The sequence below is a fragment of the Egretta garzetta genome, unplaced genomic scaffold (assembly GCF_000687185.1).
Source record: "Egretta garzetta isolate BGI_Z169 unplaced genomic scaffold, ASM68718v1 scaffold136, whole genome shotgun sequence".
Classification (NCBI taxonomy): domain Eukaryota; kingdom Metazoa; phylum Chordata; class Aves; order Pelecaniformes; family Ardeidae; genus Egretta; species Egretta garzetta.
The window spans coordinates 2918436-2935568 of record NW_009260066.1 but is presented as its reverse complement, the minus strand read 5'-3'; the positions used below and the strand labels follow the sequence as shown (position 1 = coordinate 2935568).

Here is a 17133-nt window from a genome sequence, read left to right as displayed (position 1 = left end):
TCCCCAGTGTGTGGATATATAACCTGGCATATTCAGTAGACTATTCCTGCTTTCCAGTGACGTTTGTTGGAAGTGATGGATTCTGATGTCTTTCACACTATTTTTTTAAGACAGAAGCTTGGTCAGAGAGTAGCTTTGCTCCCACTCATCATCCCGTAAGTGTCACTACAGTAATTAGAGAACCTTATCACTTGTCTTCCCAGTACTCTGCAAGCCAATATGAGCAGGCTGTGCTTGCCTTGGAGCCACCTGAAAACTGTATGGCTGTTGTTATTTTTACACAAAAACTGCCCAATATATCAATTTATATTCAGTACAGCAGTAATGTGACTTCAGTCAGGTTAGCATGTGGATAGAGTTTGCCCCCATGCATCTGCAAAAGACGGTGCACATGTAACCTTCAACAAAAAGTCCTGAGCCACAAATCACAGGAGTCTGAGATACCAAAAAATTATAATCTCTCCTCAACACTGATGACTTCCCATAGATTTTGAGTTTCGTCCATTCTCTTGTTTTTAGCAGGCTTTGCCTAGTTACTCCAGAAGGGTGTTGAAATGGAAACAGATGACCTCGATCACCATAGATTAAAGAATACACCTTACCTTGTTCACAGAGAGCACCTATATAGCTTGGCAGACACAAGCAAGTAAAGGTATTGAGGCCATCTATACACGTGGCTCCATTCCGGCATGGGTTAGACTGGCATTCATCGATATCTACAACGTAAAGATAAAAGTGTTTTTATAATCCACCCACATCCTAGAAAGGAAATGTTCCTCAGCCTTAGTCATACTTATTACTAGGACCAGTTGAATTCAGAAGAATGAAGTCTTGCAAAAGATCCAAGTGACCAGTTTATTTGCATGATAACTGATTTCACTACACACAACGTTCCTTTCCCTTCATCCACAAGCCAAGAAGCAGTTTCCTGAGGAAATGTGATGTTACTGATCCACAATTTTATTTTCTGCACTCTGACTCCTGAGTTAATTTCTAAAATCTAGACCTTCAATTCCTCATTGTGTAGCTGAGAAAAAAAGCGATAATGTTCAGTGTGTAGTGTTTTCCCGTACTGGTGGAAAATTTGACTTGAGTGTGTGACCATGGCACAAAACATTTTCATACAGTACTGGAGACCTCAAATACATTCATGAGTCTCAAATATTGGAAATCCTATCTTATACCATCAAACAGACTGCTAATTTTGGTCTGCAAAGCAGCATCTTATTGGTTTGCACTTCTCGTTTCTTCCTTGTCTGATCTTATCAACATAAGAAGAAAGTATCATAAAGACAGTCTCACTAAATGACCAGTCAGATAGTAACATTCATAGTCATGCATAGGTTTACTGCTGAGCCTATGGATCTGGAGTAAACAAATAACGTTTCTCTCCTCTCTGGCTGCTAAAATACCTTGTCCTCAGCTTTTAAATTGGAGCACTAGTTCATTTAATATAATTACTTTTTGCATGCCTTTGTGCAGTTTATAAGCTGGTATGTCTCTTTATAAAGATCATATGGTGTTTTCTAATGAGTGCTGTTCCTCTGAAACAATCACAGCTTAAACTTCAACGCAGATTTTGCAAACATCTTAGTCCAAAGCAAACTGCTGGTAGTGATTGACTATTAAATTGTAAGAGAGAAGTTAAACATATCAACAAACCAACAAACAGTTATGCAATCCCAGGAATAATTGCTGCATCATGTGAAAGGTTTTTTTAAATATTTTTATTGTAAAAAAGCTACTTCTGTTCAAATTTTATTCTAGCTCTTATTTATTCCAGTCATTTGGAAAGCTCTCAAGTCAACGTTTTATGCCTTATCTGCAGAACATCCCTGTAATCGAGGCTAAAAATGCTGTTTACTTGTTTAAGGACCACAGAACATATTTCTATGTGGCGACTGGCCATGGAATGTCCCACTCCAATTTGTTAATAAGCCACTAAGAGTTCTAGGGGACAAGAAGGGGCCAGTTTATTCTTTTACAAACTGGAAAAAAAATAAATAAAAAAGATAAAATTATTACCTCTGACTTCTGATTTGCAGTCAGAGAATGCCATATTCCTTGGGAAGGAAGATTTAAGATGCAACACCTAAAACTTGATATCTACCAGAAACAACCTACTAGGGAACTAGCAAACTCACCCACATGAACTAGGAAAGCAGAGCAAAACACTGGCTAATTATTTTTTTAATCACATAAGTCTTTCAGAATACAAATAAAACCACAGTAATCCTGACAATTATGCTGCACTGATATGAACCTTTGGGTGGGGTTGGGCTTTTTTCTCCCAAGCTATATATTATGGGTTGAACACATTTTAGCAACATTGCATGAAGTTTTTTTCTTTCAAATTTGGCAGGCAACTGTGTAACAGGAAAATCCATGGTGGTTATCAGGGAATTAAACTTACAATTTTTCAAAAGCCTAAACTAGTTCTACACTAAACAGCCAAACTACCACTTTTATTATACTTTGGCTTGCTGGTCTGAAAGAAAAGCTGGTTCTTCTGAACTGTACTGCCGAGTGTCTTGAACCTCACAGTCGTGGCAGGTAAACACAGATGTCACAGCCAGCTTGAAGAGGTCCTCAGCTAGAAGAGTTACCAAAATACTAATTTATACCAAAGATTTATACGATTATGATCATACTTACGATTTCCTTAAAAAGATACCGAGCTGGCATTCAGTGCTCAGCTTCCCAGTCACATTTGGGATTAGTTTTTTTTTACCACCCTTTCAAATAATTACACAAAGCTCGTAAGAACTATTCCAAATATAAATGTTTATTTGGTTTTATCTGATGTATTTATGAATGTAATGTTATGAATTCTAGGTCATGTAGTTCAATTACAATTCTCTTATGTTTGCGTACACATCTGTGCACTTCATGGGGAGAAAAGGAGTAAGTGGACCTCCTTCATTTTTTCTTCTTAAATAAGTCCTCACTATAGAATTTTTCAAATGTCTATGTGTTCTTCAATTTCAAAACACACCGCTTCTGCAGATCTCATGTATGAAAACTTTATATTCAACTTAATCATTATCTAGGTGGCAACAGCTTACCTAATTCACACTGCTCGCCGTTGAAACCTGGCAGACATGTACAGATGTAAAATGAACCACGCGGATAGCAGGTACCACCATTAAGACATGGATTGCTTTTGCATGGATCTTGGCCTGTTAAACAAGTAGAAAAAGAAAATTGGCCCCGTAGTTTCAAGGAACTGGTGTCTTTTTGATTTTTTGGAAGAAGCAATCTTTCTTCGTTTCTGCATTGGTTTTGCAAGATATATTGTAGTTACAGAAACTCTATTAACATAATAGACTACTGAGAATAAGATAGTTTTGTAAAATAATAAAACTTGTTTTCAGGTATCACTATTTTCAACTTGAACAACAACATAGCATTTATTATGAACCAGTATAAATAATTCTCAGAATTACATTTTGTCATAGCAATTTGTACTATGTTTGGCAGTCATGATATTCTGCTGAGGATTTAGTTTGCATGACATGACAATTAATTATAGCTGAAAACAGTTAAACATATGCAAAATGAATGGAAAATGCTTTTTTTTTGAACAGGGTTAGTTTATGTAGAATGATTGGGTACACAGAACATACTGGCTGGCTGCTGTTGTTTTGCTGTATTATATTTAATCAATCAATGCTCATAAAGTCTTATTTCTTTGAATGCTTTCACACATGCATATTTCCCACCTGTCTGTCTTAGAAAACACATTTCAAGAATACAAATAAAGGTTCTGAATAAATTAATAATTGAACTAAACATTAAGATAAAAGCTTACCTGCTGTGAAATCTTCAGTTCTTATGGGAGTTACCACTTAAATAGCTTTTCCTTGCAGACCTTTATGTCTTCTAGTGTTGTTTATTTCAACTGAATTTAGTTACCTAGACATTTGCATTTGATTTAATGTCTAGGAGCAATCACTCACACAAACAAGTATGCACTAGATAACCTTTTCTAAGTATTAGCTTCTCAGACTTAGAGGAAAATCATGAAGAAAATCCTTCTGGGTAACAAGAAGAAAACCCTGGCTTTGAAAACTTACAAGATGGGTAAGAGAGTTCAGTAACCTGAGTTAATTCAGAGAGATGAGCAAAGTTTAGATTTTTGGTTACATTTTTCCAAATCAACCTGATTTTATGAAATAAAAGATAAGTAACATCTATTTTACCCTTGGTCTAGTCACTGGAAAGCAGAAGGTTCCGTTGAATGACTCCAGAAGAAATCCCACTGACGTAAATTTGGAATTAAAATTAACTGGGCAGGATCTTGTTTTGGAGGTTTTGAAAAGAATTTGGTCATATCCATAAAATAGCGTGCTTGGTTTAAGACTGCTTCACTGAAAGTCCCAAACGTAGGGCTATGTTAAGCACCTAACAATGTTTTGTGTGTTTAGTGTCTCTTGGTCTGCCTGCAGACTGGATATTTTCACAGTAAACCTTTTCAAATTGACAGCTACCTGGATTATTTGAGGAAAAATAATAGAAAACCCTATAAAATTAAGCCAGTTCTGTTCTTTCCTCAGCTATATCCAAATAAAACACAAATTGAAGCAATGCTACTCATGCTCACCCTACCTGCATCATCTGTGTATTTGGTGAAATGGTGCCTAATAACCATTATGTAAAACAAAATACTGTGGCAAATGACATCTAACAAAAAGATCTGTAATTGATGAGACACTGTATCAACCAATTAAAGCTACAGACAGGCTGAAAATGCAAAGTCTCGGTTTTCTGTTGTCTGGAAAGTTATTTTGTAGATTAAGAAAATTTATTTTTTATAGAAAATTCTGATCCTAAAATGCGCACTAGATCTGCTCTCCAAGTCAACTGCAAGATGTTGTAAAACAACCCTACTTATAAACCAATTGTTTAAGGACTACCATCATGCCAACACAGAAGAGCTGTCAGACAAAATTATCTGTTAGAAATCGAAAAATTAAATAATTACAGCTGAATCTCTACCACAATCAATGTTACCTCCTGTCTTTTAGAACTGGCTGGTCACCTCAAGTCTGATCCAGAGGTCCATGATGCAAACACCCAGGAAAAGTCACTGAGCTTGAATTTTGGTACCCCCATCCTCCTTCACTTTGTAGGGGTTACAATCATGCTGATTTCAAAGCCTGAAGGTCATGAGTTCTGTTGTTATATCACATGGTGCTGATTGTCATACCTCTTATCAGAGTTAAGACATACACTTAAAGTATCACAACAAATATATACAACAGTGATCATATTTGGAAGTTACCTGGAATTTGCACTGCTGTGCCTTCAACTGAACCCACACTGGTGCCAATCAGGAAATCTGATCCATTAGTGACTTCCGGAAGGGAAAATGACGAGGTTACAAGTTCAATAGTATTTGTCTCCTCAGAGCTTATCGTTGACTGCTCATTTTGATATGGGCTGTTTCCAGGGGCAATGCTGTTTGTTGCAATGTTAGAAGAAATAGTCGTGATCTCCCCTTGATCAAACAAAGCTGATTGTGTTTCCGTGCTTCTATCCAAAGGTTGTGAAGATGAAGCTAGCATTGTAACTGCTTCCTGGTCAGGTTTAAATATCTCCCTTTCAATACTACTGGGTGAATCTGAAACGGGTGTGGAAAAAAGCCATGGGATCTCTCTCTTGGTACTGCTGTCATCTTCTTGACGGGGGTTGTTTACTCTCCCTGAGGAAGCTTCAAATTTTATTGTGCTAACTTTCGGAACATCTGTGCTTGCTCTTTCTCCAAAATTCAGAAAAGCAGTAGGCAAGACATGTGTTGATGGAGAATCTCCAGAAAGAGTAGCTTCTTCCTCAACAGCCAAATCAGTTACAGAGGTTTCTGTCTCCTCTGTCCTGTCTGTTACAACTCTATTAAAGTGAGGAGTACTTTCAGTAGTTGTGCTTTCTGAAACAGGCTTGGGAGAAAACTCCAGCAGAGAAGATTCTGTTCTGTCAAGAAGTTCTGTAGTGGGTGGTTTATATGTTGCTGCAATATCCGAACTAACCTCTTTGAAGGTTCCTTCTGATGAACGATCAGGCTGATCTGAATCCTTTGATGATGATGTACTTGGAATGATTACCTCAGGATACTCAGATACTCCATTAACTAACTGAACAGTTACTGAGGATTTAGGAGTTTCAGGTACAGAATAAAGGCTCACTGAATCTGTTTCTTCATACTCTGCTGATGCCGATTTTGTGTTTGTATATACTGTAGGATGTTTTTCTTCATTCTTGCTAGACGATACCGTCATCAGTTGGGATGTATGCTGTGTTGTGACAATATTTACATCAAGCATGTCAGTTGTAAAAGCCTTTTCAGTCTCAGTAGTTAAAAATGGGGTACGAGAAGGAACCACAGGCTGCTTATCATCCAGTTCTTCTTGGCCCATTCCAGAAAACCCAGAGACAGAGATTGTTTCACTTTGATCTGCTATTACTTGGTTGGTTGCTGAAGTACTGAGCTCATAGGTGTCTTCTGTTGTGCTTGTTACAACATGTTTAGACTCATGAGGTACATAAGGGCTTGCCAGTGATGGTACTGTAGGAAGGAAAATGCCCAGTTCAGAGAGTTCAGTAGTGATGAGAGTTTCTGTTGTAAACTTCATGGCATTCCCTGAACCCAAATCCTTGTCGTCTGATTTTGGTCTGTGCCCAGCTGTTACTGATTCACTACTTGGCTGACTAGAAGTAGTCAAGGAGACACTATCACCAGATCCAAGTGTTTTCTCTTTTGTTATGGAAAATTTAGGTGTTGACTCATATTTCTCCCCTTCAGCTGTCATGCTATCATCACTGCCATATGTTGATTGTTTGACAGGATTTGGCATTGTGTGCACACTAATTATATCTTCAGGCATTGATTTTGAGTGATCCATGTCTATAATAGTTGTTTCTTCTGATGGGATTTGAAGTCGTTCTTCAATTAGTGTAATATCACCATAAACAGAAACATTCAATATAACACTTCTTTTATCATCAATCATGGGAATAATTTTCTCATATATCCCAGTATCACTTGTTAGTTCTTCTGATGTAGCTGTCTTAGGTTGAGCAGCAGATGGATTTGCCATGATCTCTTTTTCTTCTGTAAAAAGGGATGCTAGTCCTGTGATCACAGTGTGTGATCCACCTATCGGTGCCTCTGTTGTCATAACCTCAGAATAAACTTCCCCAGGAACACTAGATGAAGCATTTAGCTCTACAGTTGACACAGGGGGTATTGACAAATGAGTAAACATATCAGGAGAAGACGAATCCAAAACACCAACCCAGCCAGATCCCTCTCCAGAGCTTTCAGGTAATAGTCTGCCTGGCATTTTTGTTGCTGATGTTACAAGCGATTCTTCTGTTTCAAGATTAGGAGTTCCACTCAGTATTACAGAAACAGGAGTCACACCATCTTTAATCAGCAAATGTGAAGTTTCCTCTTGAGAAACCACTTCAGAAGTAGCTGTTGTCCTATCTGTTTCATTTTCTCCTCTCGTATAGTCAGATTCCTTATTTTCAAGTTCTTCAACTGCAACAAAATAATGCGTCATCTCTTTAATCTCTTTAGAGCTGAAGCTCTTGGAACTCTCTTCTGCTAAAGCTGGGGAACTTGTGATTACTGAGCTGGGGAATTGGTCTTCTGTTTCTGACAGCCGCTCATTTACAGCACTTGTAACTTCCTTAATTTCAGCATTTGATTCTGTGCTTCCTCTTTCAAAGTCTTGTGTCTTGTCAGTTGAAAGTTCAGGTTTCATATTTGCAGAATGAGAAGTTTGAGGACTTGAAGTACTCATGATTTCTTTGACAGCCAATGGCACTACAGAAGGAATAACAGCAAGGTCATCTCCTGATCCTTGTCCTGAAAATAATGGATCACTGGTGAGCTCACTGGTTGTTAGCTTTTCTTCTTCAGGTGTCAAGAATAATCTGGGGATATCTTTTGTAGGTAAAATATTTTTTTCCAACTCCTCCTCTTGCTCTGTATCTGTAACTGGAGAGCTTATGTATTTCCTTTCAATATTCACAGGCTCAGTTATTCCATCATCATTAAATGGCAAAAGTGGTTTTTTAACAGATTCTGTTTCGAATTCCTTTTCTTCTGAATATGGACTGACAGTCGGAACATTTAAAAATCCCAGATGTTCCTGGTTAGCCTGTGTAAGTTTAAAGAGTGGGTCTGTTGTTGCTTCTTCAGAAGATTCTATAACTTTTGGTGAAACTTCCCTTGGCTGGTCTTCCCCAGAATGTGTATCTTCCACCGAAGGAATAGTCGTAGTAAAAGTTCTCACTGTTAATTCATCAATCGTCTTCTCTTCCATTCTTATGCCAGTTACAGTTCCCATTGCCACAACTTCATGTTCAGTACTTGTGACTAGCTCATCAGGTACGTCAGTGAAGGCATGATCCATAGATGGTGTGCTGACAATTTTTTTGTCATACTTCTCTTGTGTTTCTGGTCTCCCAGTGGGTGAAACTACTGGTTTTGCAAATGATTCAATGAATGTGTCTGCTTCTCCAGATCCCTGATCAATAAATGAGAAAAGACTTCCAAGTATTTCTTCAGTAGGTCCATTAGACATTGTTTTTGTGGTGCTGCTGTCACCTTTGAATTCTTCTCCAGATCCATGCTCAATCAGGAGAATCTTGCCTAATGAGACAGTTGAAGAACTAACTTTTGCATTTTTGCTTTCTGTAGATTCAGCTACTCCTTTTATACTGCCAGTACCATGTGTCACCATGATGTCATGAGGGTTGTTACTAACTACTGATTCTGGAGATGATGTGACCTCACCTGTTTCTAAATCTTGAGTTTTAACTCCTGGTGCAACATGACTTATTACCTCTTTTCTAGAACCAGGACTAGATTTTAATTCATAAGGAGCTGTGTAAGTTGGTTCTGTTTCCTGGTTTTGTTCTCCTGGGTTCCTTGTACTAAACATATCCTGGGACATCTGACTTGCTACTCCAGTCTCCTTAGTCAAGCCATCTGACCCAGTACTTGTAACTGATATAGCTGATTCATCTGTTCTTGCATGTGCTTCATATTCTGTTGTTGCATTCTTCAGTGAAACATCATCTATGCTGTAAACTTTCCCTTCATGCTTTTCTGTTTGAGTTTCAGTGACAGGCCTTAATGGAACTGAAGTCAAAGTAGCAGACTCAATGATAACATCTACATCTCCAGAACCTGGATCAATAAATGGGGAGTCAGTACTTACCACTTTTCTTGTGGGACCCCCTGAAAATAAGTCTACTGGTTCTTCTGCTGAGCCTTCATTTATAAAAAGCTTCTTCTCTCTCACAAGAGGAACAGTGGTGACCTTTTTGATTTCAGCGCTTATGGTACCTGTCACTGGTACTGTTTTCCTGAGCCAGGTGGGCTCTTGACTTACAGTTCTGACTTCACTAGTAGTGCTCCCAAGTTCATTAAACTCTGAATTTCCCTCTGCAGAAGTAGCTGAATTTTCCTGACTTGAATAAACAGTGGTCTGTACTTCTTTTTCACCTTCAATATTCCTTTCAGTTACAAAAGAGCTGGCAACTACTTTTTCCGTAATAAACACAGAATTGGTGGCAACAGTAGCTTCAGAACTTTGATCAAGAGCAGAATAAAGAGTGCCTATTCCTTTGGGTAAAACAGAGGTGATTCCTGAAATGGCTACAGAATTTTCTGTTGGCAGTACTGTGCTGGAGCCCACAGAAATATCTTGCGTTGACTGTGTTTCTGTTACTGCTGTTTCTGTTGTCATGGCTGAAGTTACAGCAATGTCTTCTTCTACATCTCCAGAGCCTTCTAGAACTATAAAAGCAGCACTCATCTCAGGCTTTGCTGTATGACTATTTGTTTCCAGATTTTCTGCAGGGGCATTTGCATTAATTTTAATGGTTGATTTATCATGATCTCCTGGAGCAGGGGTTGCTTCTTCTGCAATAAGGTCTTTCACGCCTATGCCTACCGTAGCAGTATTAAAAACTGCATCCAGAGAAGCAGTTACAGCAGAACTTTCCACAGTAAATGTATCAGGAGCAGGAGTTATACCAGAATTTTTTTTGTCATCTTCCCTTCTTGACATTGTCACAATTTCTGAGAAGACAGAACTGGATAAATCAGATTCAGTGGAGCCATCTCCAGAAGATTCATTAGTAATCAAGAGCAAGTTTTTTGTATCTTTAGTAGAGGTCTCCTCAGTTCCATGCTGTGTTACGGTCTCTCTATTCTTTTGCAGAGACTGTTCATGTGAAGAAGTAGTGGCTACTGATTTTTCTGTTGTGGCAACTTCTGACTCACCACTATAAACAGGTTCTAACATTGCAACATCTGCTGTCGGTTGTGTAACTTCAAACGCCCCTATTACTTCTCCAGCTTTGCTTGGTTGCATAGTACCAGAAGCTTCAGTTTCAGGTATTATAAACGTGTTTGTTTCATTAATTTGAGAAAAGGTTACATTTTTGGAATGTGCAACACTTTCAATTTGGTCACTTCTCGCTTCTTCAGCTTTTGTGCTCTTAGGCGCACTAGTAACTTGTTGCTTTCCATTGATGAACTGCAAAGCTGGAGGAGTTGTAACATCAGTAGTATTTTCACAGTCTTCCTCTTCTTCAAACTCTATAAAGTTTGGAAAGAAAGGATCCAATATTATATATTCAGATGAATCCTGCACTGAGTCTGAAGTACAGGGTTCAGTCTGAGTTGATTCTGCATCAATGTGGGGTTCATCTATTGCATGAGGAAGCATGTGGCGATTGAACAGATCCAAAAATTCATTCACCGGATGATCTGCAAAAAAAAGAGAGCTTTTCATAATCCCTAAGTGACAGTGATGGTTGCGCATTATGTTCATAGACATATGAAGTACAATAAATCCATAGGAGACAAAAAAAAACCAACAAAAAAATTGAAAATGAAACATAGTAAATTCAGTGTTTTCTTCTATTGACACAAAGGTAAATGCTGCCACAGTGTTTGACTTCCTAGCTGAAGCCTTTGGGTATACTGAACACATTAATAATGTAATACTGTCGATTGCCATGCGTGTTTAGTCCCAAACCCGCACCTGAGGTAGCTTATTCTACACTATTCAGCAGAAATAAGAAATGGACAAGATGAAAATAATTTTTAGACCAAAAGACCTTGGTCTCAACCTGCAGCAAGTACTTCCATGGATCTGAGATGCTAGCTAATATTTACCAAAAAATGAGCAAGGCAAAGTCTAAAATAAAATAGGACTTATAGAATATGCCTCTGCAACTCCATATATTCTCAGTATAGAGTAATTCAAATTACTAGGAACACCATAAAAACTACATCAGCTGCTCTGTTGTTTACACTTGGACCCTAGGTCAGTAAATAAAGTCTCACTTTACAAAGTTCTTGCTACTTGGCATTATAAAGCATTATGAAGCAAATAAAAAATATCCCAGATTCAAAAACTGATCACCATTCAGGCAGTAACATGAGTAAAGTCCAGCTATTTTCTTCTCCTTACCTCTCAATTTGAATTATTTACACACTCCCACAGACTGCAAACCTCTCAAACCTTTTTCTAGGTGGCCAAGCAGATAAAAAGGAGGAAGGAAGTTCTAAATAGACAAGGTTTTAGCTGCAGAAGCCCTCATGAACTCCTCTAAGATTTATGATCCCAAATTGCATAGACACTTTGTAAGTGTGCCCCCTCAGCACAAACTTTACTTCAAACATTCCATTCCAGGCAATAGATGCTACCCTCATTAGAAAGAAAAAAAAAAAAAAAAAAAAAAAAGGAAAAAAAAAAAACAAAAAAAACACCGGAGCCGAGTGCGGCTGCCGTTCTGCAGGATCAGTCCCTGTGCAAGCGGCGTCAGTGCTGTTCTTAGGAGCTATAGCGCTGCTAGCACCGCGGCCTGGGGCAGGAATGTCAGAGAAAGGGGGTAAAAAGCAACTTGTGTTCTGTGATGAGGTTCGTCAGTAATAGTCCTGAGGTAATTGCTGAAGAATTGCCCTCTCTCTAGTTTAGAAAACATAACCGATTTCTAGGAGTATAACGCAACAGAACAACTTGCATCCGATGCAAATTGTCGGTCACTGTTATTAATTCATTTATTTGATTTTTTTTTTTATGGGGCTGGAAAGCTTGAAGCTAAAGAAAAAAAAAAAAAAAAAAAAAAAAAAGAGGATACAACAGACTCAGAAAAAAGTCAAATTTCAGGCTTGACTGACTGACTTGAGGCTGGAAAGTTTGTGCTGAAATCTTATTCCATCAACATATCTTTCTTCTGAGTCTATGCTTACAACTGTTTGTCCAGAGCAAAATTACTGTTTGCTGGTATAAGCTGGTGTAGCCAATGGAGCTTTGTCTATATCTACCAGTAGAGGATCTGAACCCACGTACAGGACTCCTGTCTTACAGCACTGCCAGCAACGACTGCTCCCCAAAGAATATTTGCAGGTATTCTGGCATAGCCGGTATATGACAAAGAGCAATTCTGAAGTAAATCTTCCTCATTAAAACTATTTACAAGACAAAAAAAAAATGAGAACCTGACAGGCACAGTGTGTCATTAGTTTGAAGTAATTCCCCTACACGTGAACATCACTTAACCGCTATGACTACTGAGCCCTCAGAGATAGGGTAATCAGGTGATCACTCTGGAAAATAATGTATTAAATCACATTAAGCTGATGCAGAGCACTGTGAAAGGCTTGTGATTCTTTTGGCGTGGGGTGTTTTGTATGTGCAAATTGACCGCAGCACGGGTTTTGAAAAGGTCATTGCAACTCTATTGAGAATTAACATTCTAATATCTCATGCTGTGTTTACGGCTAAACTCATGAAGTGTTACTGAATCTTCATTTCGCTAAACCTCCAGCTGAAGAGTAAATGGCACCTTCAGGTCCATTTTACAAAGAACACGTAATAAGGGCCCCTGAATCCAAGGGTTTGATCTAACTGTTAAACAGTTTGGGAAAAATTAAGATCTATGCCAGCCTTACAGAGAATAAATCACCTTCAGCTTGTATATTTCTACTAAAATACTCAGTTTGTACAGTACTAAGTTCAGTGTTCCCAGTGCAATAAAAAAGGTTGGTTTTAACCTCATTTCTGCCTGGCTACTCTATATTGCCTCAATGAAGCCTCATGTTTACTTTGTGCTATGACAGCTGTATCGAATGACTACAGAATTGAAACTCCTTCTCTCTCTCTCACATGTGCATGTTCAGAGTTGTTTTATTCATGTTCATAAAGAGAGAATTTCTCCCTCTTCCTTCCTCCAGGAGGTTAGAAATGTTTACAGAGGCTGCCCAATGCCACAGAAAAAAACATAGCTTCTGCAGCCTTTCATTTTGAGTCTTCCCAGATCTCTGTTTCAAATTTTCTTCAAGCAGAAAAGCAAGAATTTAGTTATTTGTCCAAGATTTGCAATGTGACATGGAGAAGCATGTCTAATAACACCACTTTCAGAATCCACAAATTTTAGCAAGCAGCAATGCTAGTCATATTGAGGAATCATATTTTCATAAAAGTAGATGCTCTAATCGACACAGAATTGTAGACCTCCTTTTCAAAAATGTGAATGCAAAAATACATAGGAATTAAATAACTAAAAGGGGAATGGGAAGTCAAAGCTGCTAGGGAGCTTTGAGAGTTTCTGATTCTCAGTAAAGTTGCGATAAAATAACTGAACCAATATACAGAACCAGAGAACTACATATAGAAATGAGCATGGGGCAGAAAGACGGTTTGTGCTGTGTGCACAGCTTAAGATGGAATATGAATAAATAACCTGGTATATAGGTTATTATGGCATAAGGATTAATTATTATTTCATACACAGCTGTTGGGATGGTGGGCACAAAACATGTAGCATGCTTTTGCGGAGAACTGTACATTAAAAAGAATGATAAAACCTGGATGGGACTGGATAGGCTGTAATTTGTAGGAGGGTACCATGACTAACAAGTTCTGACCAGTGTATTATTTTTGTAGCAGTGCACACCTGGGAGTCCCTCAAATTACTAGCTCACGCTAAATCATTTATGGTAGGTAATAAATTTAATGAACAACATCTGTTCCAAATTCACCTAGAAGACATATACAAATTCTTAACATACGCAAAGATCTCTATCAGACCTAACTTTTACTTTGTTAGCTTTTTCAAGATCTCACACGCCACAAAGATCCACATAAAAGAACGTCAGCTAAAGTTATGATATCCCAATAATAAACTTTCAGGAGGCTTTTTCATTAAATACTAAGCATTTTTGGTTTGGGTTTTTTTTCCAAGAAAAAAATAACCAGCTTTTAAGAAAATAGTAAAGAATCCAATTGATTTTTTTTTTTTTTTTTTTTTGCCAGAATTTCTTCTCCTTTCTAGAGCTTTGATTATTCAGTGTTAGCAATCAAGCTGCCAATGCTCAGGGTTAGCAGCTATGGAAAATTCTCTTAAACCCCGGAGATGGCCAATAATCTATGTAACAATATCGCTCATATAAAATATAACCTTGTCCTCTAAGAATAGGCAAGACACTAGGATGAAAACCCTAAGTGCTACCATAAAACACGAATACAGGAGGGAAAAGTCTTGTCTGTTGAACTGGTTGGTTAGACCCTTAGGGCAGACACATGCACACTTGCAATGGTTTTAAACTGGCTAGGTGCAGCTGACATATGTTGCCCCTATTTACGTTCATGTCTGTTCCAGCTGCAGGTAAAAACATACAGACCTGAGACTGTTAATAAAAGACAAAATAAGGACTTCAAAGGAAAGGAGTTTGGCTCCTAAATATGTTTATCTACAGTTCACACACTGTCACGGCAAACAAGCCAAAAGGAGCACTTGTTCAGAGAGGTGATTTGTTACTATAACTCCAAGAAAAAGAAAGTAAAAACAAGTAGGTAAAAAGTAGTAACTTCTGCATAGCCAAAAAATGTGTCATGTGTAGTAATATTTTTTCTTGAGAAGATTTTTAATATTCTACAGAGAACCCTAAAGGACTTTTCCAATATAATTTTTGAGGGGGCAGGAAGTAAAAAGCATTTTCTCTCTCAAAAACATTCAGATAAGGAGCTGAAAAAGAATCAATAGAGAATTAAATAGAAACCAGATTCTGCTGTTGTCAAAAACCAAAATATTTCATTCAGAAGGCTTATGGATTTAGCATGCTTTTGTGAAGTCTCCTCCAAAACTGGACTGGTAACATCTAACCTGGCATCCTCCAGATAACAGAATTTCACCTATAGATTCCTGCAATTTGTCCATTTATTGCTTCAGAGCAACATGCTGGGTTGTTTGTGAGAAGTAATAAGAGTTCAGTCTTTCACAGAAGGACTAGAAGTCTGTTAAACCCATGAAATTCACAGAAAGATTCACAAAATGTTCTGTGGCCTTCGGACCAGGCTCTATATTTTGATTAGAATGGAACTGAAGAGAAAAAAAGAATTCAAAAAGACCAAAAATGTTTTGGACTGTTTGTTTTGAAAGCATGTGTTTCATCGCAGAATGTGACACTATCACAAACTCCATAACATTCACCACCAAGAACCACGAGACAGGTTAGCATGAAAAACCAAACCAGAAAATTTTGGGGTTGGCTTCAACAGAATGATATCAGGGTGAATTTAAACCATAGTATGGCTAAAATGTCATTAAAATATTGTATATATGTGGCTTTGTATCAAATTTCTGCAAATGTAACATTCAGTGACTGTGAAAAAGGTAATGCAGTAACTTGCAACAACAAAAAAACCCGCTTGACTAAGAGAGAAAAACAATAAACAATTTAATTTTAAGATAAAAATTGAGAAAATCTGGGGGTTTTTCCCCCTGTGCACACTTGGTAACTACTCTGTTTTCTATGTTGTCACCTTGTTTCTTCCCCACAGATATGCACTCTATATTTATTTTTATATGCCTCCTCCTCTTTACTACAGTTGGTCTGCACAGCACCACAGTCATCACCACTTGCAGAAGATTCCCACCACACACTTGATGGCAAACTTGCACTCCCTGGCAACAGCCTTAAACATCACCTCCAACTGACCGGATCCTCTGAGAGCAAGGTCAGAGGTTTCTGGGACTAGGACCAGGGTACAAGACAAATACCTAATACTTAGCAATTAGCACAATAGTTCAGCTCATCATGGAAAAACAAACCATCAGCTTAGGTAGGCTGTTAAATGACAGCTCAGGTCAGATGTCTCAAGCTTCACGACAGCTATTGATCAGACCTTTACTCATTCAAAAACATTATTCTAAGAAAGTCACTGCAGGAACAAATTGTAAGAACATTCTATGAAAAGCACATGACAGCAATGAGGACGGAAGGCAGACACACGAGTGGTTATCTTCCTCATTTTTGTACATTCATAGAATTTGCTGCACATTGAAGCTACTATGAAAAATAGATCCAAACAGACGATCCACAGAATAATTCAGTAAACACGTACACTGCGTTTGATTAAGACTGTCTGAATAACCTAAAGGAATGGCTTTAGTGTGTTATCTCAAAAGCCCTGCACATTTGTAGAACACTCCTGATGGGTTTTGCAAAGTGACCTACCTAGAGTGACCCTACAGTCAGCGACTTAAATTCAGCCAACAGGTGTCTCCCCTTCATCTGGAAAATATTTAGGACTCCTCAAAGTGGAAGTGGTTCAAAATGGTTTATTGAAACCCTATGAAAGTCCAGTAAAGCCTCGTATCTGGGCTTGAGAGAGGATCTAGCTTGAGGAAAGACTTAAACAGCTTTATGTCACATATTGACTCCCCTGAACCTCAGCAATACCAGTGATCAGATTGGTGGATTCAAGCAGTTTTATGACTACAGCTTGCTGAAACTCTTCCAGCGAAACAAAACTCAACCAAGTCCACAGGAATGTGTCACTCTCATTGAATATATTTTGTTTTAAAAGCATACTGAAGAAGTAAAGAAGTGATCTGAGAAGATGCCCCCCCCCCCAAAAAAAAAATTAAAAATCTAAGTTTTTTGTTTCAAAACCTTAGTATTTAGGGTTTTTTTCTGCTTTAAAATATTACATTTAAATTGGCACAGAAAGCTTCCATTTTACAGAAATAAAACATCTTGATAACATCTTTTGGGCCATTTTGTTTCTTAGAAAAGGGATTTTTTTTTAATTGTTCTTT

General features: G+C 38.0%; 1 protein-coding gene across 2 annotated transcripts in view; it reads right to left on the bottom strand.

Annotated features, from left to right (window-relative positions):
- The window catches only part of VCAN (versican), a 114956-nt gene that overhangs the window by 25006 nt on the left and 72817 nt on the right, over window positions 1-17133 (bottom strand). For both annotated transcript variants that reach the window (XM_009641147.2, XM_035896633.1), the window contains exons 8-10: window positions 5285-10789; window positions 3066-3179; window positions 603-716 (exon numbers count right to left, since the gene is read on the bottom strand). In XM_009641147.2, coding sequence (XP_009639442.1) covers window positions 603-716; window positions 3066-3179; window positions 5285-10789 — 5733 coding nt within the window. The remainder of the gene's footprint in view (window positions 1-602; window positions 717-3065; window positions 3180-5284; window positions 10790-17133) is intronic.